The sequence below is a fragment of the Sciurus carolinensis genome, chromosome 9, assembly GCF_902686445.1.
Source record: "Sciurus carolinensis chromosome 9, mSciCar1.2, whole genome shotgun sequence".
Lineage (NCBI taxonomy): Eukaryota > Metazoa > Chordata > Mammalia > Rodentia > Sciuridae > Sciurus > Sciurus carolinensis.
In genome coordinates this window covers 140,254,812-140,279,747 of record NC_062221.1, presented here as the reverse complement: position 1 = coordinate 140,279,747, position 24,936 = coordinate 140,254,812, and the positions used below count along the sequence as shown (strand labels likewise).

General features: G+C 62.3%; 1 protein-coding gene across 9 annotated transcripts in view; it reads right to left on the bottom strand.

The window, feature by feature from the left end:
• The window catches only part of Adarb1 (adenosine deaminase RNA specific B1), a 121,796-nt gene that overhangs the window by 81,052 nt on the left and 15,808 nt on the right, over positions 1-24,936 (bottom strand). For 5 of the 9 annotated variants that reach the window (XM_047563283.1, XM_047563287.1, XM_047563276.1 and 2 more), the window contains one exon: positions 1,477-1,604. Coding sequence is in view for 2 of the 9 variants with exons in the window: in XM_047563276.1 (XP_047419232.1) it covers positions 1,477-1,604 (128 nt within the window). In the remaining 7 variants the exon portion in view is untranslated. Of the gene's footprint in view, positions 1-1,476; positions 1,605-1,883; positions 2,029-24,936 lie in introns of those variants that run through there. The other 4 variants (XM_047563284.1, XM_047563280.1, XM_047563278.1 and 1 more) reach the window with 4 other exon arrangements.

Genomic DNA, 24,936 nt, shown 5'->3' with positions numbered 1-24,936 from the left:
ATCCTCCTGCCTCACCCTCCTGAGCTGCAGGGATTACAGGCGTGACCACCACACCCAGGTTATGAACTTGGTTCTAAAATGAGAAGGGACGTTACACGTGGTGAAAGAACACTTGGCATGTGGCAGCGTGTGACATGCATAGGAAAAGCTCCAGCTCACACGGGCACCAAGTCTCCTGGGTTCTTGCACTCGTACCACCGGGCTGACACTGGGCTGGCACTGCAGCGTGACCAGGTCCCGCCTCAAGACTCCAGGGGCCAGGACCACGCCACATCGGGCTCCTGGGGACAAGCAGGGCAAGAGGGACAGCCTGCAGGCCTGGGTGAGGCCCCAGGCCACAGCGCCATGCAGCCCGGGTGGGCACAGGCAGGGGGCCACTTCCCAGCAGATGGCCACCTACACCTCCAGCCACCCCGGGACGCCAGGGTAGGTGTGCCAAGCCCCTGTCATCAGGAGGAGACAGGCTTCTGCCTGGGCCACCACCAGCGGGCGAGGGGCAGAGGCAGGCACACCCGGGCCCAGCCCGAGGCCAGCCTGCTCTCCATCCTCGCCAGCTCCGTGCCCACGCTCTTGCTCCGGGAGCCGCCACCCTGCCAAGCGCTGGGACCTCCCTCACGGGCACCTCCCACACACGAGTGCCAGGGGCAGGCGCCAGGCTCAGCCTGCATGGCCTGCAGAGCGGCGGTCGGGTGGTGCCCAGCAAGCGGCCGGGGCCCTCGGGTGCTTCGGGAGCTCCGGGCACAGGCGCTCAGCAGCAGGAACGGAGCTGACAGGGCCCGGTCACTGCCGCGCCCTCACCGCCTGGGCACCACGGGACACCGACAGGCGCCAGGTGAAAGCAGGACCAGACGCGAGGCTTCGTGGGCGTAGGCCACACAGAGCAGCAGCTGGGCCCTCTTGCTCAGGTGCCAGTCCAGCGGCCAGAGCTGGGTGTGGCCCTGCTCCCAGACGAGGGTCCCCAGAGACGGCCGGCGACTCCCGGTCCCCACAGGTGTGGCCCTCGGCCCTAAAGGCCACTGAGCTCCCAGGCCGACAGACAAGCGGGCCTCACGCTTGACCTCTGGAGCATGCTCCACGGGGGCCTCCCGAGCGCCATGCGGGAGCGCCACGCGGGAGCACCACGTGGGAGGACCACGCGGGAGGGCCACGCGGGAGGGCCACGCAGGGGCTCCTTGCCCTGGCCGCCAGGTGAAGCAGCAAACCCGGTGCCCGGGAGCTGTTCAGCCTTGGCCCACCTCCGCCAGGAGGGAGGGAACTGCTCGCCGCCCACGCTGCCGGCTTCCGGTCTTCGCCCTCAGAAGCAGGAGGGGCTCGGGCGACGGCCTCAGAATGGGGGCTGCGGAAGCTTCCTCGTGGCCGCCTCAGGGACATGGTGGCAGTGAAGCCTCAGTGGCCAGTCCGCCCAGGGCCATGCACCAGCGGCCTGCGGACCAAGCGTCCACAGCTTCTGCCGCCGTTCCTTCAGCGTCCACTCACCTGGAGATGTGTGCGGTCCTGCTCTGATCCCAGGACAAAGCCCACGGGCGGGAGGCTGAGGCGAGCGGCGGCCTGGCCGTGCCCCGCGGTGGCTCTGGGGCTCCCTGCCCAGCTGGAAGGGCTCCGCTCTGTAAGAGAAGGGCTCAGTCACTACACTGCTCCGCCAGGCACCAAGGCCCTGCCTCCCGCGCTGTGCTGACCCAGGCGTGCTCAACGAAAACCCTTCGCCACGGCAGGCCGCGCCATCCTAAAGGTATCCTTGCCACACAGTGGCCAGCATCCCACCCGCCCGCACCAGGAAGTGTGCACCTGACCGCCACACGCAGGCATTTCCCACCAACAGCCCAGCGTAAAGCCACCCGGAGCCCAGGAACGAAGGAGACCCAGGCACTCCTGGACATACTGACCCTCTTCAAACAGCCCACGCGTGTGCACACACGTGTGCTCGGTGCAGACAGAAACGCGCGTGCACCCTGGGCTGCCTCCCCAGCTAGTCCCGCTCTGGATTTCTCCACGCCGCCACTCAACAGAGGCTCCCGCGTGGACGCACTTTGGGCTTCTCCCGTGCAGAGTTCCTAACCAGATGCCCCAGGAGTTGCTCGCGGAGATGGGTGAGTCCCCGCGAGGAAGCTGGAGGAGGAAGCCAGTCAGAGGCCAGGAGCACTGGAACAGGTGGCACCCTTACGACACAGGTGCTGGGCCTCCAAGGGGAGAGGCTGGCACCTCTGCCACGCCACCCCTGTGCCCCAGGTCCTCTGGGCCCGTCGGCTCCTCCACCTGAGGGCAGACCCTGGTGGCTGCTGGCAGGTTCCCTCCCACTCTGTGCTCACACCACACCGGTGGCCTCCCCACAGGCCTCGCTGGCCTGGGGCCACAGGGCAGGTCCCACCGTCCAGGGCAGGGGCACCTGCCAAGGGTCCAGAGCCGCCCACCCTCACAGCCCTTCACCAGCCCAGCATCCCCAGTGCGCAGGAGGCGGGAACAAGTTTACAGCACAAGAGGAAGGAGAGACAACAGTGCCCCGGCAGCCAGCAGGAGACCAGGGCCAGCCCACAGCAGAGTGGGAAGACACAAACCCATGTCCACCAACCAGCCAGCAGGACCAGCCCCTGGAAGATGGACTGTGGAGGGCCAGCCCACCTGCCGCTGAGAGCCTGCAGCCAGGTGACCACCAGTTACGCAGCAGGAACCGAGGCTCCAGCTCCTGCTGCCTGGCGCCCTCTCCCAGGAAGGCGCCAGGTCCACAGAGGTCCAGCTAGCCATGCAGAGAGGTCCAGCTAGCCATGCAGAGAGGTCCCGCTAGCCATGCAGAGAGGTCCAGCTAGCCATGCAGAGGCTACATGCCGAGCCAGCAGCACTGGCTGGGGCACCAAAGAAGCCTCAGGGGCACAAGAAGAACCAGAGAACCCCAGTCACTGCCCGAACCAAAGCACCGACACACAGTCACCTCCAGACACAAGGGGACCCCGCTGAGGACCCCGTCACCACAGGAGCCAGTCCCTGACCTGCCATCTCTAGCATCACAAAGTGGTGGTGTCTGACGTCAGTAACTTTCGGGATGGGACCGTAGGCAGCCAGCGCTGGCCAGGACAGAATGGTCACTTCACCCTACAGCACAGAACTGGGCCCACTTTGGACGCGCGGACCCCAAGCCCACAGGGGCAGCGGTGATGGGATGCGAGAGCTGATGGTGGGCCCCCCACAGGCGGACGGGCTGGGCTGCAGCTGGCCGGGCACCTGGACGAAGCCGGGTGGGCCTCGGGTGTGTCCTGTCCCTGGGGAGCAGTCTCTCCCTGCTCCCTGGTGCCACGTATGGGGTTTCCTCCGCCATGCCCCTGCTCCAGGGTGTGTCCTGCCACACCTCCGGCCCAGGGCCCCGGAGTCAGCCCAGCACAGATGGAGCCTCCGACACCATGCGTCAGAAAGGCCTGCTCCTCATTGGGTCTTCTGGTCACAGTGACCAAGGCCTACTAGAGTGCACGGGGTCACCATGACCAAGGCTAACTAGAGCGCGTGGGGTCAGTGACCAAGGCTAACTAGAGCACACGGGGTCAGTGACCAAGGCTAACTACAGCGCGTGGGGTCAGTGACCAAGGCCTACTAGAGTGCAGGGGGTCACCATGACCAAGGCTAACTAGAGCACACAGGGTCAGTGACCAAGGCTAACTAGAGCACACGGGGTCAGTGACCAAGGCTAACTAGAGCACACAGGGTCAGTGACCAAGGCTAACTAGAGCGCGTGGGGTCAGTGACCAAGGCTAACTAGAGTGCACGGGGTCACCATGACCAAGGCTAACCAGAGCGCACGGGGTCAGTGACCAAGGCTAACGGGGTCACCGTGACCAAGGCTAACCAGAGCGAGCGGGGTCACCGTGACCGAGGCTAACCAGAGCGCGCGGGGTCACCGTGACCGAGGCTAACCAGAGCGCGCGGGGTCACCGTGACCGAGGCTAACTAGAGCGCGCGGGGTCACCGTGACCGAGGCTAACTAGAGCACACGGGGTCAGTGACCGAGGCTAACTAGAGCGCACGGGGTCAGTGACCAAGGCTAACGGGGTCACCGTGACCGAGGCTAACTAGATCGCGTGGGGTCACCGTGACCGAGGCTAACTAGAGCGCGCGGGGTCACCGTGACCGAGGCTAACTAGAGCGCGCGGGGTCACCGTGACCGAGGCTAACTAGAGCACACAGGAAGAACTTTATTCGCAAAGCTTTATGACTCCCGATTCTAGATACACGCTCATCATGACTGGCTCAAGAAGAAACAGAAAATCTTACCAAACTAGAACCACGAAAGGACAAGAGTCAGAAAACGAGATTCTCCATGCCGGTGGTCTCCCCAGCGCCACACCCAGGACGCCCGCGGGCAGGGAGGGAAGCGGGGCCTGTCCCACACACAGGGAAGCCCAGGTGAAGGCCGGCGAGCGGAGTGCTCCAGCAGGCAGGCCGGGCACCTGCAGGCCAGCTCGGGTGCAGACCAGGCTGGAGAGAAGCCCACCCCCTCTCGGCACCACGTGGGGACGGCACCACCACACCCAGCGCACACTCGCTGGGGAACTGGAAGGAAACACGGGGCAGACCCCTGCCTACCCGGGATGGACGCGGCCACCAGGCAGGGGCAGAGGGTCCCCTGCGTTTCAGCCCGCTGACGTCTGCATGGACACGCAGCGATCACTCTCCCCTACGTGTGGCCTGGGGGGCAGTCAGACCTCACAAGAGAAAAGCGCAGGAGACAGCAGGCACCAGGGGCAGAAGCCACGCCTGCAGGGGCAACTGGTTTCCCGGGCGCTCCACAGGTTGACCACACCACTGCACACCAGCCAAGGCCACCAGCTGACCATCCACAGCGGGAAAGGGAGCGAGCAGTCGTGGGGAGGGACTGGAGTCCTTGGGCGCAAGGCACCAGAGCCAGGGCAGAGCCGGCAGTGGGGCCCCATGTGCACCTCTTGAGCCTCGAGTTTCCCAGAGCGGGGAAGAGGGGACACCGGCCACTGACATCAGGACCCTCTTCTGACAACAGCGACACCCAACTGTCAAGCTGAGGCTCCGTGAAGTGGAGTCCGTCTGTAGCCTCCCAGCCTCCACCTGTGGCCAGTCGGCTGACCCAAGCCCATCGCTCAAGTGCTGGAGGGTCTGCGGTGCCAGCAACAACCGTACTGATTAAGCGAAGCAGGAAGTGCGGTCACCACAACTTGATGAGACGTGGAAGTCGGGGCTCCGCTCTGCCCAACGCGGAGCTCTCCCACTTCACGTGGGGCTGAGATGTGGGCCAGTACCGAGTCCAGGGCCGCGGCCCCGCCGGGCCAGCCACTGCCCTGGCCGTGCAGAGGAGGACCCGCTGAGGACGCGGGCGTGGGGAGAGGAGGACGCCAGTCCACGAGGCTGTGGCAGAGGCCTCTCCCACCCGAGTGGCTCCACCTGGAACCCCAGTGCTGACCGGAGGCCACAGAGGAGGACCTGAGTCCTCGAGCCCAGAGGTGGGGATGCGTCCAGGAGGGGACACACAGCGCCACTGCACAGAGTCCAGGCACCAGGAGGGGCCGTCCAGACCTCAGGTGCAGGGGCGGGTGGGGAGGAGCCATCCCCACAGTCGGTATTCAGAAAGATACCGGTCAGCTGGCAACGGGCACAGCACGGGAAGTCCCAGCGGACCCCGGGGCCAGCAGCCAGCAGGGAGGCAGCAAGAAGCGGGCGCGCCCGGGACGGCGGTCGGTCAGAGGGGCAGCGGGCTCTCAAGCAGCAACGCGAGAACCAAAGAAGAGGAAGCGCCAGAAGGTTCGCACTTGGACTGCTCTGAAGGGGCCTCCCGAGCGCCGTCCGCAAGGGCGGAGCCTCCTGCCCAGCAGGCGCACCAGGGCCGAGTCAGCTCCAGTCCAAGCTTCTCGTGGAAACTGCGACGATCTGAGTACGAGAAGGCCCAGCTGGGCCAGAGCCCAAAACAAGGAGGCCACCGTGAAGCACCTGGCAGCTTGAAGGACCCGGAGCGGGTGGGGAGCAGGCTGGACCTCGGAGCTGGCCGCTCCCACAGAAGGGAAGTCTGCAGGAAGGGACAGCCCAGTGCGAGAGGCTGCGGCGTGTCCTGGCCCCGATTAAACCCTCTTGTATGGTTCGTGCCCCACTTAGGACACTGCACCACACGGCTCCTCTCCGACGAGGGCGCCGTCTTCTAGCTGTTCCCAAGCAGCCTGAGCTTCAGGTGGCGAGCACCAGTAGGGGTCCAGGTCAGGAAGCCGGGGGTGGCCACACAAGGCCTGAGCAGCAGCGGGCCTGTCCCTGCTTCCCGCGTTTGGTCTGAGCAGAGGGATGGAAGCCTGTCTTGTCTACTGACTGAATCAAATGAATTCCATCCTCAGCGAGTAAGAGCGACACTTCTCCCCTCGCGCATGGCGACTTCCGGGTGAATGGCACATTCGGCTCAGCAAACCTCAAAGGCACCATCCCAAGGGAGAAGCCAGCCAGGAAGAGGCGCACCACAGGCTCCCGCACAGCCTGGCGACGGCGACAGGGCCCGGGGCACAGCCAGGCCGCGGGCCACTCTGGGGGCAGGGCTGCCGCCCTGTCCACAGAGGATCTTGGTGACCACCGTGTCCTTGAAGATGCAGCCAATTTCTGTCCCGTAAGCCTCAATAAAGCCTCTTCACAGTACCACTGCTGGATTTTGGAACCTCTCCTTATGTTTGGTTCTGGGGAAGAAGCCAGAGCCTTCTGCATGCCAGGCAAGCCTCTACCATGAGCCACACCCAGGCCTCGGCTCGCTTTTTAAAGCCAATTAGTGAGCATTACTGGAAACTTTTTACGACCTGAGAGCAAACATTCCCCAAGCTTTCGGCAATCTAAGGCTCCGCGGGAAGTTCCAGCTTGTTGCAAGCAGTAGCTCACTAAGCAGGTGGCTTCTTCCAACATGGCTGCGTTCTGCTGTCTCTGATCCAAGGCTCGCTGGGCTGGCTGAGCAGCCTCCAGTGAGAAGCCACAGGGCTGGGGGCCAGCATGCAGTCACCGAAGGGCCAGGTTCCCCTCTGCCACAGAGCTGGGTGCAACAGCAGGCCCCAGGGGGGGACTATGTGCTGAGACCTGGCTGCTGCAAAGGCAGGCAGGGCACCAAGGCCAACTCTGCCCAGTGCCACCTACCCAAGCCTGGGGACACAGGGACAGAAGCCCAGTCATAGGTCTGCCCAAGGTGGAGTACAGCAGGGACCCCACCAGCTATACCCTGGTGTCAGCTGTGCCTGGAGCCTCGGGGAAAGTAGCCATGATGAGGGGCCAACAGGGGTGCCCCGCGTGTCGTCACCACAGCCAGCCTCCTGGGCACAGGCCATGACCCTGTGGCCAGTACCAGGCAGTGTCCAACAGCACCTCCAGTGTTCAGCCTCCTTGGACAGTGGCGCAGATGGCCAGCAAAGCAAAGCCCTGTCCTCTCTGGAGAACCACAAGTCACCTGAGGCCTCGAGAACTCATAGAAGTCCCTGTCCAAGGAAAACGAGTAGCTCAGGCCAGGAGGATCATCCCACAGGGCCACGAGGACATGAGGGTGAGTCAGTACCAGAAGAATGTGCAAGAGACTGCAGGAGCTGGCTGGTCACCCCCAGGGCACATAGAAGCAACAGCATGCAGAGATGGACATGGTGGGACCAGGAAGACAGAAGGCTCACCCAGACCTGGAAAGCCAGGCCTTTGAGCAGTGGGATATCAGGCCTGAGTTCAAACTCAAGAGGCAAGTGGGATGCAGCTAAGGAGAAACAGCAGAGAGGAGGAGGGGCAAGAGTGGAAGGAGGAACAGGAGGAGCAGGAGGAGGAGAAGGAGAAAGAGGAGGAGGAGGAGGAGGAAGAAAGGAGAAAGAGGAGGAGGAGGAGGGGCAGGAGCAAGAGGAACAGGAGGAGGAGCAGGAGGAGCAGGAACGAGAGGAGGAACAGGAGCAGGAGGAGGAGCAGGAGATGGTGGAGGAGGAGTGGGAGCAGGAGGAGGAGGAGCAGGAGCAGGAGGTGCCAGAGCAGGAGAAGCAGGAGGAGGAGTGGGAGCTGCAGGAGGAGCAGGAGGGGAAGGAGAAGGAGGAGGAGAAGGAGGTGAAGGAGCAGGAGCAGGAGGAGGAGGTGAAGGAGGAGGAGGTACAGGAGATGAAGGAGGAGAAAGAGGTGAAAGAAGAGGAGGAGCAGGAGCAGGAGGAGCAGGAGCAAGAGGAGCAGGAGGAAGAGCAGGAGGTGCAGTAGGTGGAGGAGCAGGAGGAGAAGGAAGAGGACGAGGAGGAGTGGGAGGAGGAGCAGAAGGTGCAGGTAATGAAGAAGGAAGAGGTGAAGGAGGAGGAGCAGGAGCAAGAGGAGCAGGAGGAACAGAAGGAGGAGGAGCAGGAGGAGGAGCAAAAGAAGGAGCAGGAGAAGCAGAAGGGGAAGGAGGAGGGGGAGGAGGAGAATCAGGAGGAGGAGCAGGAGTGGGAGCAGGAGGAGTAGGAGGAGCAGGAGGAGCAGGAGGTGGAGGAGCAAGGGAAGAAGGAGGAGGAGCAGGAGGAGGAGGTGAAGGAGGTCGAAGAGGAGCAGGAGGAGGAGCAGGAGGTGCAGGTGATGAAGGAGGAGAAAAGTGAAGGAGGAGGAGGAGCGGGAGCAAGAGGAGCAGGAGGAGTAGCAGGAGGAGGAAGAGCAAAAAGAGGAGCAGGAGGAGGAGGAGGAGCAAAAGGAGGAGCAGGAGGGGAAGGAGGAGGAGGGGGAGGAGAGGGAGGAGGAGAATCAGGAGGAGCAGGAGTGGGAGCAAGAGGAGCAGGAAGGGAAGGAGGAGGAGCAGGAACAAGAGGAGCAGGAGGAAAAGCAGGAGGAGGAGGTGAAGGAGGAGGAGGAGCAGGAACAAGAGGAGGAGGAGGAACAGAAGGAGGAGGAGCAGGAGGAGGAGCAGGAAGGGAAGGAGGAGCAGGAGGAGGAGCAGGAGGAGCTGGAGGAAGAGCAACAGCAGGAAGAGAAAGAGCAGGAGGAGCAGGAGGAAGAGCAGGAGGAGGAGGAGCAGGGGCAGGAGGAGGAGCAGAAGGAGCAGGAGTAAGAGGAGCAGAGGAGGAGAAGGAGGGGAAGGAGGAGGAAGAGGAGGACATACAGGAGGAGGAGGAGCGGAAGCAGGAGGAGGAGGAGGTAAAGGATGAGAGGGAGGAGGAGGAGGAGGAATGGGAACAGAAGGAGGAGCAAGAGCAGGAGGAGGAGCAAGAGAAGGAGGAGCAGGAAGAGCAGGAGGAGGAGGAGCAGCAGGAGAAACAAGAGGAGGAGGAGGAGAAGCAGGAGGAGGAGCGGAAGCAGGAGGAGGAGCCAGAGCAGGGGGAGCTGGAGGAACAGGAGGGATGGAGGAGGAGGAGGAGGAGGAGGAGGAAGAGTGGGAGGAGCAGGAAAAGGAGGAGGAGCTGGATCAGGAGGAGGAGTTGGATCAGGAGGAGGAGAAGCAGGAGAAGGATGAGCAGGAGCAGGAGGAGGAGCAGGAGGTGCAGGAGGAGAAGCAGGAGCAGGAAGGAGAGAAGTGGGAGCAGGAAGGGAAGGAGGAGCAGCAGGAGGAGGAGCAGGAGCAGAAGGAGCTGGAGGAGGAATGGGAGGAGGAGGCAGAGGTGCAGGAGGAGCAGCAGGAGGAGGTGGAGTGGGAGGAGGAGCAAGCTGTGACTCGGCAGGGAGGTGGCACAGGGCTGCGGGCTGGCCGCTGGGAGTGGGGCAGCCAGGAGACACAGAGGGCAGGGCGAGGGCAGGCGCCGCGGCCACCAGTCAGCGCTCAGAGGCCTCAAGGACGTCCTGGCGGTTCCCTAAGTCTCCATTATGCAACCAACGGGACGGTCTCCTCAAAAAGTACCGAGCGTCCATCGAAGAAAGCTAAAGCCAGCGAAGGGAACAGGGACGCTGAGTAAAGGAACACAAACACTTCCCAATGATGACAGCACAGGCCAAGGGTAGCGCCTGTCCGCATGCCCACCTCGGGCAGGCAGAGAGGAGCAACAGCACAGCGGGGACACCTGGGCACGCGTGCACGAAGATGGGGCCGCAGACGGAGCGAGCGAGAGGCAGGAGTCAGCACCCAGGCTCCCACTGCTGCCCGCGTGGAAGCGGGCTGAGGACGGGCTCCAGGAGCCAGAACAGCACATAGAGACGGGCATGGCCCGGGCCTCCGTCCAGCGGAAGCAAGCCTGGCGCTGACCAGATGCTCAAAGAGCCCAACGTCTGCCTCTGACCCTGGGGGAGGCGCACTCCGCCCCTCGGCGGGCGGTGACCCCGCCAGCCCCTCTCTGGGGCTAGCCCGCCACGAGGCGGCCAGGGACTGGCGGGCTGTTGGTGGGCCTCGCGGGCACCAGCTCCCGGGGGAGACCAAGGATCACACCAGCGCAAGCTCCGGCAGACAGAGCGTAACAGTGAGGCCTCTGGGCGAGGCACGGGCCGGGACCTGCTGTGCAGACCTCACCTGGGCCTGGCACTGCGGCCATCGGTGTGGCGTGCGGGCGGCAGCATGTGCAGCTGGCAGCCACGGGCACAGGACCAGCCCGAGCACCAGAGGAAACGCTGCGAGGCGGGCAGGCTGCACCGGCACGGGCCACCTCCAGGAGGCAGGACAGCGCCTCCTCTGGCCAGCTCGCCACCAGCGCTGCCCTGCTGGGCCTCCGCACACAGCAGCACAGGGTCGCCGGCACCAGCCGCCGCCACGGTGGATAGCGAGCCGCTTTCGGCTCCCTCCTGATCTCAAGGATGGGATTAGTGTCGAGCACCTGGGTTCAGACCCTAGTGGAAAGAAAGAAGGGGAGACAGACAGAAGCTTCTCTTGTCACTGAAGTCTAAGGGTGGCAGGTGACAGTGCTCACCGAGGCCCCACAGAGAGCGTCCTGGGTGCTGGTCTCTGACCTCCCACCCGCTGTGCTTCAGCTTGCACCCACGCAGCTCGCGGCTCCTCCGGCCGAGGATGTGGCGGTGACACCAGGTGTGGAGCAATATGTGTGCCCTCAGCCTCTGACTGCGGGAAGGACAGCAAAGTCCCTTTGATGACAAGCTGATATCCTCGCCCTGGTCTCAGGGGAGGGCTGCTTGCTGGGAACCAGGCCGCAGGCTCCTGGGCCCGCCAGGGCAATGCCAAGCGCTGGGGAATGCCCGCAGCCCCGTCCCTCTGCAGAGCAGATGCGCAACGCCTGCCCTGTTCCAGAGGAGGGCAGAGAAGCAAGAATCCGTGGGCCTAACTCATAAACAAAAAAGACGTCTTAACCACGGAACTCACGCAGGGAACGGTGAAGCTAGGACCCGGGGCACGGAGGCGGCGGTCAAGAAGTGCACTGCCAAGCTCCGCCTCTGCCCACCTGGCCAGGCGCTCAGGGCTGCAGGTGAAGAAGTGCACTGCCAAGCTCCGCCTCTGCCCACCTGGCCAGGCGCTCAGGGCTGCAGGTGAAGAAGTGCACTGCCAAGCTCCGCCTCTGCCCACCTGGCCAGGCGCTCAGGGCTGCAACACCACAACCCCACGGACCTCAGGCTGGGCGAACCACAAGCAGCACCACACTGCCTGCGACCCTGACCATCCAGTGCCTCAAGCAAGCCAGGGCGCGGTGGACCAGCACTGCAGGGACCCCAGAGCACAAGTCCCACCCAGAAGGTCATCAGGACAGATGTGGACCCTCTGCTGACAACCAAGAGTGGAAGGCAAGTTCAGACCACCAGTCCCCACTTCTGGGTGGAGCACAGACCAGCAGAGACACCAACAGCCACCAGAGCTGATCCTCTCCTGCTTCCTGTGCCTCATAGGCAGGAGGCTCAGCACTGGCTTGGGAGCAGGGATGCATATCCACAGCACTGCTTGCTCTAGTCTCTATGGACAGGATGAAAGCTCAGGTCCACTCTGTCCAGCAGCCAGCATGTCGGCCTCTGCACAACCCACGTACCCCAAGTATGCACAGGGCTAGAGGCCACGGCTTGAGATCCCAGCAACCTACCTGCTGGCTCTGGGGCACACTCAGCCCAGATGTCTGGGGCATTCCTTTGGTGAAGGGGTTTGGGGTGCCCACCAAAAGGGTACTGGAGGAAAGACAAGGTGCAGATCAGCACGACTCTACAGGAGCACCTCAACAGATGTCCTCTGCTCCAGGGAAGCAACAAACTCAGCAGTGCTGCAACACACCACCCACTGCACCAGGCAGAGAGCCAGCCTGCAGAACTCAGCTGTGCTGCAACACACCACCCACTGCACCAGGGAGAGGGCCAGCCTGCAGGAACTCAGCTGTGCTGCAACACACCACCCACTGCACCAGGGAGAGGGCCAGCCTGCAGGAACTCAGCTGTGCTGCAACACACCACCCACTGCACCAGGCAGAGAGCCAGCCTGCAGCACCTCAGCAGTGCTGCAACACACCTACCCACTGCACCAGGGAGACGGCCAGCCTGCAGCACCTCAGCAGTGCTGCAACACACCACCCACTGCACCAGGGAGACGGCCAGCCTGCAGCACCTCAGCAGTGCTGCAACACACCACCCACTGCACCAGGGAGAGGGCCAGCCTGCAGCACCTCAGCAGTGCTGCAACACACCACCCACTGCACCAGGGAGAGGGCCAGCCTGCAGCACCTCAGCAGTGCTGCAACACACCACCCACTGCACCAGGGAGAGGGCCAGCCTGCAGGACCTCAGCAGTGCTGCAACACACCACCCATGCACCAGGGAGAGGGCCAGCCTGCAGGACCTCAGCAGTGCTGCAACACACCACCCACTGCACCAGGGAGAGGGCCAGCCTGCAGCACCTCAGCAGTGCTGCAACACACCACCCATGCACCAGGGAGTGAGCCAGCCTGCAGGACCTCAGCAGTGCTGCAACACACCACCCACTGCACCAGGGAGAGGGCCAGCCTGCAGCACCTCAGCAGTGCTGCAACACACCACCCACTGCACCAGGGAGAGGGCCAGCCTGCAGGACCTCAGCAGTGCTGCAACACACCACCCATGCACCAGGGAGAGGGCCAGCCTGCAGGACCTCAGCAGTGCTGCAACACACCACCCACTGCACCAGGGAGCGGGCCAGCCTGCAGGACCTCAGCAGTGCTGCAACACACCACCCATGCACCAGGGAGTGAGCCAGCCTGCAGGACCTCAGCAGTGCTGCAACACACCACCCACTGCACCAGGCAGAGGGCCAGCCTGCAGCACCTCAGCAGTGCTGCAACACACCACCCACTGCACCAGGGAGAGGGCCAGCCTGCAGCACCTCAGCAGTGCTGCAACACACCACCCATGCACCAGGGAGTGAGCCAGCCTGCAGGACCTCAGCAGTGCTGCAACACACCACCCACTGCACCAGGGAGAGGGCCAGCCTGCAGGACCTCAGCAGTGCTGCAACACACCACCCACTGCACCAGGCAGAGGGCCAGCCTGCAGGACCTCAGCAGTGCTGCAACACACCACCCATGCACCAGGGAGAGGGCCAGCCTGCAGCACCTCAGCAGTGCTGCAACACACCACCCACTGCACCAGGGAGTGGGCCAGCCTGCAGCACCTCAGCAGTGCTGCAACACACCACCCACTGCACCAGGGAGAGGGCCAGCCTGCAGCACCTCAGCAGTGCTGCAACACACCACCCATGCACCAGGGAGAGGGCCAGCCTGCAGGACCTCAGCAGTGCTGCAACACACCACCCACTGACCAGGGAGAGGGCCCACAGAACCAGGCCCACAGTCCCCCCAGTGGGCAGCACGGGGGCTTCCCTCCATCCCTGGAAAGTATCGTCCCAACAGTTGCAGGATCATCTGTTCTCATGGGAAAGAACGAGCAAGGGTTCTGGTGTCAGTCCTGGGGTGTGGTGCAGGACAGCCTGGTCACCACGCAGTGAGGCCACCCTCCCTCCTGACTGCTGTCTTCCCCTGTGTTCCCTGGTCCTGCAAGACCCACCCGTTTGCTACCAGGACATGCCCAGGAAGCAGTTTTCCTCTAGGACAGCGAATGACAGGTGCTCAGGGTGCATCCACTGTCGTCACGTCCACTGTCAGGTCACGTGGTGGTCCTGGATTTCTAAAAGAACCCAGGTGCTTCAAACCACCTTTTCCAACCCAGGCCAGTCTGCCTCCATGTGGCCCTCATGGCAAGAACGTGTGCTCATGCGTGCTCAGCGAAGTCAGGGCCAGCGGTGACATCCAGCCTGAAGATGCAGAGAGCGTGTGGCCATGCATCTGCATTGGCAGCTTCTCAGTGACCCACACAGGCACACCCGGGCAGCAGGGCCACCACGCCCACCCAGAGCTCTGTCAGACCGGGCCCTTCCCTGGTCTCCTGCACGCCAAGGCTGCCCAAATGACTGCTTCCAGTGCCTTTCAAAAGCAGACGGGGAAGGGTTGAGGATAAACGTGAAATTCATTTCTTCCAAAATACTTAAAATTCAGTCTCCTGGTTTAACTCCACAGGGAAGGCCTGCAAGCAAGGCGGGACGTGAAGGCTATGGCCGCCTCGGGGTCCCACACACCCAGGGCTGCAGCACCAGGTGCACAGCCCCACGGCTCAGCAAGCCCCCATCACTGGGCACTCCTCGGGACCGTGACCTGGTCTGTCCAGGGCTGGGCACGGCCCATATGTGCCTGGGCATGATTATCAACCACAGACCCTTACTCTCTTCAAAGTGGCCCTGTTCAGCACCTCTCATGACACAAGTCCAGGACCCCAAATGGAGGCAAGAGCTGAGGTCTGCAGAGGTGCTGGCTCCTCACACCAGGGCAGGTGGACCAGGAGGAAGGTGCTGGCCCTTGCCCACACCCCTTACCTCCTCCTAGGTGCACTCAGCAGCACCAGGCCTGCCCCTGCACCTCTGCCCACAGGGCACAGGCAGGAGTCCTCTGCAGGACCAGAGGGCCACACACCGCAGGGCTTCTTAATGGCCTGTAGGGCAGAAGAGACCCGTCCTTGGGGAGAGAAACTCTGGTCTGCATGCCTGCCTTGCGGAGAGAGTGATGAGCCAGGAACAGGGTAAAAACCAGCACCCTGCATCTTAACATCCCACCTGCGTGTCCTTTAACTTAGTGAGACCCCGTCTCAAAATGAAGAAAAAGCTGGGTGTGTCTCAGCGCCAACGTGCCCCTGGGCTTAATCCCAAGGACCAAATAAAGAGGCCATTAGAATGTCAGAAACAGGTACAGAGTCAGGCCAGGAGGCAGCACACGCTCACGTGACAACCTGCCGCCGGGTGGCCAGCGACCAGCATGGCCCCAGCAGGACCAGGCGGCCCAAGGTAGGGAGGAGTCAGGGGGCCAGCGTCTGTGACGGGGCTGGGCACGGAACAGGAGGCGCTGCTCTCTGAGCTCCGCGGCCCATGTGCGTGTGCCTGCCAGCAGCAGGTGGCCCAGTGGCGTGGGCAGTCTGTGTGGAGGTGGACACTGCAGGACAGCCAGGGCAGGAAGGGTCCTCAGAGAGGCAGGGCTGCCACGGGGAGCAAGAGTAGAGGCGCAGCTCGCCCGCGCTCGGGAAGACAGCGCCTGGGGCCCGAGACACCAGAGCTCCCCGTGAGCTGGGACTCACGAGGGGCTGAGGGGCACCACAGAAGCACCCTCCAGCTGCCCTGGAAAGAAGGTCCACGTCCTGGAGCCCAGGCTCCTGTCCACAGCTCCAGTTAGCTCCCGGGGGGAAGGGTACAAACGGAGGCAGCTGCTCACTGGCAGCTCCGGGGGCCTCGCCGCAGGCTCAAGGCCTGGAAAACAGAGCCGCCCTCGGCAGCCGCCAGCACTGTTTGCCAAATGAGCTGGAAACAAGGAGAGAACAACTAGGTCACAGAATGGACAGTGACATTTTCAGGTCTGTCCTTGGCGGGAGCGGAGCCTGCCCCCGGGTTGCCCAGCCCCTCCGCCTGCGACTTCTCAGCCGGGGAAAATAACCCAGAGGAAGGGTCTCAAAATCCCTTTTCTTCTCAAAACCCACAACTGACCCACAAGGTCAAGTGAAAACCCACTGGGCAGCTGGCCTCCGCTCCCCCTGCAGCTCCTGCAGCAGGAGGCTTAGGCTAAGGGCACCAGAGGGCAGAGCGCTGGGCGTGCGAAGCTCACGCTCACACCTGACTCACGGGCACTTCCCGGAAGCTCTGGGAGGACGGGGAAAAGAACCGGCCCACAGAGGCAATGAGGGCCTCAGGGACCAGCCCCTCACCTGGTGTCCACCACAGGCAGCCGGGAACCAGGAGCAGACACGCGGGCCTTGTGAACCGGTGGGAGTGGACTCCTGTTAACTAGAACTGAGCTCTCTCAGGGCACATCCCCCAGACTCGGGAAATCATGCTGGGTCAAACCCTAAGGAGCGTCCCTCGCTCTTCACCAGGAATCCAGTCCTTCCTGCCAGCTGGAGCAGCAGCACAAGTACCTGTCTGCACGTGCTGACGGTCCCCAGGTGGGGATGTGAGCTGTGAGGACAGGCCAGCTGCCAGGTGGACACATGCAGGTAATTAACATAGGGCCACTAACCAGGTCCCAGGACACATGGGCACAGGCACAGAGGGTGGTGAGTGGCCCACACAGGCACCTCCACCCAGCCGGGCCTTGGCTGGCCGTGCACAGCAGGAGTGGGAGCTGGGCAGTGCCCACTGCTGTCCCCGGCCCACGCAGGCCTCCTCCTTGCAGAGTGCCACCTCTGGCCAACTGCACGACTGTCTGTCAAGAACCCTCCAGCCATGTGCTAAGAAATCCTCAGCGGACACAAAGCCACCCTACAGAGGGCAGCAGCGTGGAAGCACCTGAATTTCACAACTACCAGGTTGGGGGTGAGGTGCGGAGTTGGGGGAGCCTCCCTGCAGGGCGGCAGGCAGAGGGCATCTGGCAGCTCAGGTGTGCAGCTCAGGTGTGCAGGTGTGTGGAGCTCAGTCCAAACACCACGCTCGCAGCTGAGCACTGCCTCCTCAGAAGCCCAGCACGCAGGGCCCTCGCTGTAGTTCCAAGCCTGCGTCAAGGCAGAGCGCCGGCTCAGAGCAGGCAGCAGAGATGCAGGTGCCATGCCCGCAGGTAACAGCCCAGGACAGCAGGAGGCGTGCAGGTCGGCCCGCTTCCCCTCAGGATCTGGGGTTTTCCCTGACTACACAGATGTGCACATGTCACAAGAACGTTCTCACGCCTGGGGTTTCCCTGGATGGCACCACAGGGTTCTGTGGCCTGGGCTGGGGTGGGAAGTCTTTGCTGCAAGGTCTTTGACCTCAGTTGAGTCGGCCACCCCCGCTCCTCAACGTGACCCTGTGCTGTGCTTCCTGAAGGCTTCCCTGCCCGCCAGTCTCCCCCTCAATGCCAGGCCTGTGCCCACTCGGAGCTCCCTCTCCCGGGAGTGTGGGCACGGACCCATGTATTCCGCTTCTCAGAAGCCCACCTGACTCAGCAACGGCACCCCACCGTTGTCCTACACTGGACCCCACCCGAGCCTGGCACATCGCTGGGCTCCCTGCTCCAGGCAGGGACATCCTGAGAGGGAGCCTCTGGGCACTGCCTGCCCAGCGCTCACTCCAGACAGCTGGTGCTGCGGGCGGGCACCCTGGTGGGGCGGCGCTGGCAGCACGTGGCTGTACTCTCCGCAGGCTGGCTGTGTAACGTGGCGCCTGGGGGCTGGCGTGCCTTCCTTTCTGAGCTTTCAGGTATGGCGCTCGCCGGTTCCTGTGTCAGTGTGGGATCAACACGTCCCCACCCCACGTGGCTCCAAGCCCTTCGCACTGCTGCAGGCTTCAGGTCACACTGCAAATCAACTCAGCCAGCACCTGATGAGCAGGCGCCCCAACAGGCCCAGACGCCTCTCTGCTCTGCTCGCTGTGCCCCCACTTTCTCACTGAGGCTTTGAGCAGCTGGTGTCCTTTCCCAGCAGGCTCTGCTGCTGCACGGTCAGTGGGCCAGCCCTTCCCTCGCGTCCTCGCTGGCTCTCTCTGCGCGTGTGAAAGCGCCGCTGACGTTGACGCTGGTTCTCGCTGCACTACCCAGGGCTCACCATTGGCCTTCTCTGCCCACCACCCACCAGCACCAGCCAGGGGTGCCGGGGCGGTTCTGGGCACGATGCCAATGGAGGCAGTCTTATCTTTCCCACATCTGGTGCCTGTTCTGTCCATCCTTTACTCAACCTGGCCAGTGGGGACATCAGGACGGCCTGGAGGGGGATCCACGGCAGCCCTGACATGGACCTGCAGACCTCAGGGCCAGCACCGCCTTCTCTACTGTCTGGCCCACGCGTGTCAACGAGACCTCGCCAACAGGCTCGAGGGCCAGCTGGAGCCCTGCAGGGAGGACCAGAGGCCTCCGACGTCTCTCACTAGGTCGGAAGCGAGGGATGCCGCCTGGGCCCGGTGGCTGCTGCAGTAATCCAGCGACCACAGCCTGCCTCACCTCCGACCACACGCTTCTTCATCGGACACGGTCCCTGTCACCTATGTGCCACTCCGGGACCCCAGCCTGTCACAGACAGTACCAAGCTTGTTCATGGAAGTGACGTCATCCATGATTCTGAGTTGCTTAGAAAAATATGCTTTTTATCAATTTGTCGTTTTGATGAACCCCAAAGTCACCCACTCTGGGGACACGGGCACGAAGCAAACTTAACAGAGCACAACGACCACACTGTTAGGGTGATCTGATCTTGGCAGTGCTCAAAACAACCCAATACCTCCTCAGGGCGAGCTCTGACGGCTGTCTCATTTAAAATACGATCAGTTAACTGTGATCTGAGGACGTCCACAGGCGAGAGGGGACAGAGGGGACCGGTGAAAAGCAGTTCAAGGCAACAGAGCCGCAGGCCTTTCACTGTCCCGTTAGCCTTTAAAGGTCAAAAAGAAACCCCGCCCCTCTCCAACCAGAGCCCACAGTCGAACCCAAACACAAAGGAGGGACGAAGTGTCCGGAACCTGACAGAGGGTCTCTTGGGAGGCCAGTCCCGGCACTGCTGGTCTCCACGCTGCCACCAGGGGTTGACCAACCCTGCTCAGCAACTGGGACTCGGGCATCTCATTTGGGCGCAACCCCCGCCCAAGGAACAAAGTAGACTTTCACTCCTGACAGGAGGCCAAGCCCCTCTCTGCCGGGGGCCCGCTCCCGAGGCCCACAGAAGCACGTGGAGTGGCGCCTGGGTGGAGGCTGGGGCACAAGCTGCCAGGAAAGGCCCCGCTCGCTCCGGCTCCCTTGCCGTGCAAACCTGCGCTGAGCCCTTCGCGCCCCTGCAGCACAGTGTCTGTCTGTCCACCCAGGCAGACCACCCTGGCCTCACCAGAGCGGTTCCAGCACAACAGGAGTGACACATGAGAACTCCAAGGGTCCTCCCTGGCCCGCCCCCGCCCCTGACCCCCGCATCACACAGCCCTAAGGGCCCTGGGGCAGCCTTGAGTATCTGGAGTGGTTGGCTTGGGCTAAATGGGGTGCATCTGGGTCCCCGTAATTCCATGAAGAGTTTGGTGCTGTCCAGTGGGTGAGAGCGTGGGTGTGCAGTGGTCCCTCGGAGAAGGCGGCTGCTGCCCACCACAGGTAACTGGTCTGGGGTGGCGTCAAGCTTCAGGAAAGATGGCGGAAGCCCAGCCAGAGGCGAGGCCACCGGGTGTGCTTCAGAGCGCTTCACTGCAGGCACCAGCAGGGGCTTGGGGCTCACTGTGCGGATCTCTGCCCAGGCACTGCACCAGCACACCTCCAAGGAGCCCTGGCTCTTTATGTTTTACACGTTCTCTTGCGGAGTATGCAGTTACACGGCACCCGTTGCGCTGCCCTGGATCTACCCCCTTCCTTTTAACAGACCCCCGAATGTTCTGAGGAAAGGACTTCTCCCCTGGAAATGGACGGAGGGTCTGCTGCAGGGAGTGGGACTGGAAGAACCTGACTGCCCTCATCATTACCTCCAAGAACTCAAACGTATCTTAAGGGCAGAATTCAAAGTAAGGCAGGTGACACGGAAAGCTCTGATTCACGGCAGCAGTGCACCAAGGCACGCTCGCTATAGCACAGGTCTGCACACCAGTTACTCCTCCTCCCAAGGCTACAGGCTGGGCAGCTTCTCCACCTGGGAGTCCCCCAAGGTGGGCTTGCAACATGCCCAGCACTGGAGGAATCCAAATGTCCAGTCACTATCAGAGAAGCGTCAGTCTGCCTAGGGAGTAAACCTCGAAGCTCTAAACGTGAACTGGCCACTCATTCCAAAAGCCAGTCTTGAGTAGGCTCCTCCAGCAGAGGGAGCAAACGTCACACATCAGCAAAGTCTTCCAGAAGCTACAGGGAAGTTGTAGTTACAGCGCAGGACACCTACTGAGTAGTGCCCCACCACCGCTTTAAAATAAGGAGTCCTCTGCACATGCTCCAGAGGGGACCAGACCCCTAGGCAGGGTGGGGCAGAGGGCAGAAGGGGATTCCATGGGGAATGGGGCAGGCGGCCGTTGAGTAGGGTCAGGAGGATCTGATGGTCTAGGAAGAGGTCCGGCAAGCAGGGAGGACTAGGCTGCCGCTGGCAGGGCAGGTTGGTGAGGACCAGGTGGCCTAGGGACAGGGGACACCCGGTAATGAGAACCAGGCTGCTGCAGGAGGCACGGGGTGGTAAGGGCCAGGCAGCCGTGGGCGGGGCAGGAGAGCCAGGAGGCCTGGGAACAGGAAGGCGGGGCGCGGAGGACCGAGGGGCTGCAGGTAGGGTGGGAGCGCCCGGCAGCGGAGTGGCAGAGGCTGGAGAGCGCAGGCGCGGACGGACCAGGCTGCGGGCGGAGCTGCGGGTGGCCTGTGGGGAGGAAGGGCCAGGCGTACAGCAGGAGGGCTGGGAGCACCAGGTGGCCGCGGGGCAGGGAGGACCCGGCGGACTGCAGGGGGTAAGGAGGGCGCTGGCCGAGGGGCGGGCGGAGCGGGCGAGGGCGCAGGAGCTCCCAGGAGCTCGCGGCAGGCACGGCCCGCGGTCCAGACTGACGGTTAACATCCGCCGGCAGGGTTCGGGCCAGGACGCAGCTAGGACCTCGCTGTGCAGGTCCCCGAGAGGATTGCAGAACTCCGCGGCTAAACGTTCCCGGCAGCAGCGAGCCGGGTGCCAGCGAGTGGACAGGAGATGGCCGAGCACACGGTCACGGCAGCCCGGACTGCCCTGGCGCTGCTGCTGACCCTGCTGGTGCTGCCCGTGCAGCCCCGCTGCGGGTCTCGGCCCACCAATCCCACGCCGGCCCTCACCCCAGGCGGCAGCTGGTCTGCAGACCTGCTGACGCCCAGCATGGAGCTCCGCACCCAAGGCCACCATCCCGTGGCCGACCTGCTAGTCCTGATGTCCATGCTGGTCCTGCCGCACGTCCTTGGCTAGGGCGCCACCTGCTGGACCCGCCCAGCCTGGCCACAGCGCGCCTGGGCCACCACAGCCACCCAACTGCACCTAGGGAAATGTGCAAGGCAAACGCCACCTGGGGAAAAAGGATCCCACGGCTGATTGGGGACCTCTGGGCCTCCTGAAACCGGGAAAGGACGTCCTTCCGAGCTGGGTTTAGGAACTTGGGGGCCTACAACTCTACCTCAGGAATCAAAAGACAACTTATCTTTGCTCTAGTTCATTAAACTTAAAAAGTCACAAAATGATCAGGTGGTGTGGGAAGGCAGGATGTCCTCAGAGCCCAGCAAGTGTGGCCGCCATCCCTCTCCCAGGTCCCGGGTGGGCCTCCCCAGCCCTCCTGCAGAGCTCTCTGGGGAACAGCATTTGCTGCATCTGGCTTGGGCCAGCAAAGCACCTCTGGACCATGCCAGTGTCTCCTCCAGCCTCCTCCCATCCCACTGGAAAGACCACCCTCAGCCATCATCTCCTGCCTGCTCCAGGGAGCCAGGACCTTAACCCACACAACCTTCAAATGCATGTTGAATAGTTAGAAAGCTAAACTTTTAAACATTTAAAAATCTTTATCGCAAAGGGAGAAAAGGTAAATCAAATATTTGGAAAGGGAATACTAGCAGCTCGCCTGTATTAAGTCCACACAAATTCATCTTGTACTACTTCTATACCTGTTCTCATCTTTACATGTCCACACTTGCAGTGCCTGTGTAACCAGCTTTAGGCAGGACCTGGGACTAAGCCTCGGTGGCTTCTGGAAGGTGAACCTCCTGCCTCTGTAGTCTCAACTCCTCCCATGGCATGGTGCCCAGGACCTGGAGGGCCATGGCAGCCGCTCTGGGAGGCACCCCAGCCCCCAGGGTCGCTCAGGTGCTGCAGATTGCATGCTCTCTAGTAACACGCTGGTTTCTGTAACTTGAAGTGACACAGCACTGACCTGCACCCAACACACAAAGGGCCCGCTGTGCTTTAGGAAGCCCAAAGAGCAAACTAAAGACCTGACTTGACAGGCTTTACACTTGGCATTGGAGGATGACCAGAGCAGCTGTCTGACGAAAACGCAGACACGGCTGTCCCTCCGCAGCAGCCCCGAGGCCTCAGGAGTGACACTGAAGTAACAGCCCGCCCGAGAAATCCTGCGGGGGGGGGGGGAGGGATGAGGATTCCCAGCCAGGATATGATGCCAGCTCCATTTACCCCAGACGCCCACCACGTCTCTAGCCTCCCTTGCTGGCTGGAGAAGGAACCACTCAGATGTGCTCCGCTGGGGAGACCCTCAGTCCCGCCGGGTATCAGTCAACTGACCACAGCCCACAGACCCCCAGTGCCAGACACAGCCCACGCACCTCCAAGGCAGAGGGCGCTGGGTGGGGAGGCTGTGGGGAGGGCAGGCACAGTGCAGGAGGGCCAGGGGACAGCCAGGGCCAAGGGGCTGGGACGCTGCCAAATTTCTAGCCAGAGGAGTGCTGGTGACATTCACTGCAAGAAAAAGGGCTCAAAATTCAGGAGGGGCAGGTTCCATTTAGAAGACGCGGCCTGCAGAGGCAGGCAGAGGCCCACGCGGAGCTCAAGACAGGAATGCAGAATCCAGGGCCTGGCGTGGGCCTGAGGGCAGTGCTATCCAGACCAGGTCCACTGCACTGCCCTCCACCACCACGCAGAGGCAGCGTCCTGCCCACCCCATGGGCAGGCCAGACCAGGGCTCCAGGCCCCACCACCTCAACAGTGGCGCCTCAGCCTGCACGTGGGACCTCTCCACGGCTCCGAGTTGACCTCTTCACCCCGGGAACAGGGGCTGGTTGGAGGGCAGGGCAGAAGGGAGAGCCAGTGACCCAAAGTCCCCAGGGAGTTTGTGCCCTCAGGGGACCTGGGCAGGGTCCACCCACCGGGCCACAGAAACCCTTGGGAGCAGGGACACAGCAGACACAGCACCTAGGCAGCACCTAGGCCACTTCACCATGTACACACAAGTCCTGATCTGGTGGCACCTGCAGCACCAAGCCCGGCAGTTCCTGGTGGTGCCAAGAATGGAAATTCTTCCCCTCCCCAAATCTGTAATTCAGAAGCACGTGGGGAACTAATCAAAGTGAGTGATTTCAGAAAACAAACTCAAACTGGGTCCAAAATGGGCTCACTCCCAGCCTCAGGAGGCCACAGTATGCTCCGTGACAGACACCAGTCAACACCCAAGCAGAACGTGGCCGAGACCTACAGAAAGTTCCTGGAGAGGCTGGGGCTCAGTGGCAGAGCGCATGCCTAGCATGGGTGAGGCACTGGGTTGATCCTCAACACCAAATAAAAATAAATAAAATAAAGGCATGCTGTCCGTCTACAACTACACAATTTTTTAAATGCTTCTGGATACTTCTGAGCAAACAATAGGACCTATTTTATTTCTTAAAAACCTCACTTTTTCAATACAAAATCACCAAAAAAGCATTCATGAAAGAAAACATACATATACACACAGTATGTAATGGGACGTATGCACATTGTAATGTCATAATATATGCAGTATAAACAAAAAGAAACCACCTTTCAAAGTTCTATGAATCAAAGTCATGTGGCATAGCCACGTAAGTCATCAGACATGTCCCAAGTCCAGGACAGCCTCAACCAATGCCTAGCCGGCCACTGGTGAAGACCAGGTGAGCTGAGACAAGTGGCCACAGTCGCCTTGGCTTTACCAAGCACTCCTGACATTCACAAGGTGCCCAAGGGTCACCAACCCTGAGGTGTGTCCAAGGGCAGATGCAGAGGTTCACAGACCACAGGGTGACTGGGCCTGGATGCCACCTTACAATGCGGAGGAGCTCTGGACACAGCAGCAGGCCAGGTGCTGTACTGTGGCCTCTTCCGCAGAGGAGAGAAGCACAGGAAGGGAGGCCAAGACAAGAGGCCACTGAGAACTGCTGCCACACACATGTGGCAACAAGTCCCAGAAGTTCCAGCGCTTTCTTACTCCCTGAACCTTCACCAGACAGGATAAGACCTAGTTCCAGAACCACAGAGTGGCACACAAGAGGCAGCAGAGGAACAGTGTCAGCAGGCACACGGGTGCCCTGGCAGCCTGCAGGCATGGTCAGCCTGGACCACAGAAGCCCTCTGCCCACGGGGGCCTGCAACATTCCCCTGCCAAGACTTGGGGCTGCCCCAGATGTCCAGGGAGGCCACGGTGCACTCGATAGTCGCACAGTACTGGGGTGCCGCCCACCGGGCTGGCTCTAGGGAGGGCCAGGGCAGTGGCAGGGCTGGGCTGCTTCCTTCCTCAGGGCTGCGGCCCAAGAGCCCGGGGTAGAGCCCGAGCTTCCTGGTCTCACTGTGCCTTCTGTGCAAACACCAGGATGGCCAGACTCAAGAGGCCTCAGGGAAGTGACGCGGCTGCCCTGGCAGGACCAGGCTCACCTTCAGGGAGGACGGTGTGCAGAGAGAGGGCTCCTGCAGCACAGGGAGGGAGGCAGGAGCGGGCAGGGCGCCTGCCAGGGGACAGAGACCGGCCTTGAGGGGTCGAGATGACCCCAGGCCCCCACCCCAGGCTAGGCGCTGCTCCTGGACTGGACCTCCAAAGGTTAGATTGCAAGGTGCCGCTGTAGGAAACCCAGAAGGACACTTCCACAGGAAGTGCTTTGCTTCTGTCCACGCCTAGTCCTCTCATCGACCAGCACATGCAGTGGAGGAAGAGGGTGGCCCAGGAGCCCCCTTCCAGGCAGGGCCGGGAGGAGACGGCAGGGCTGCTGG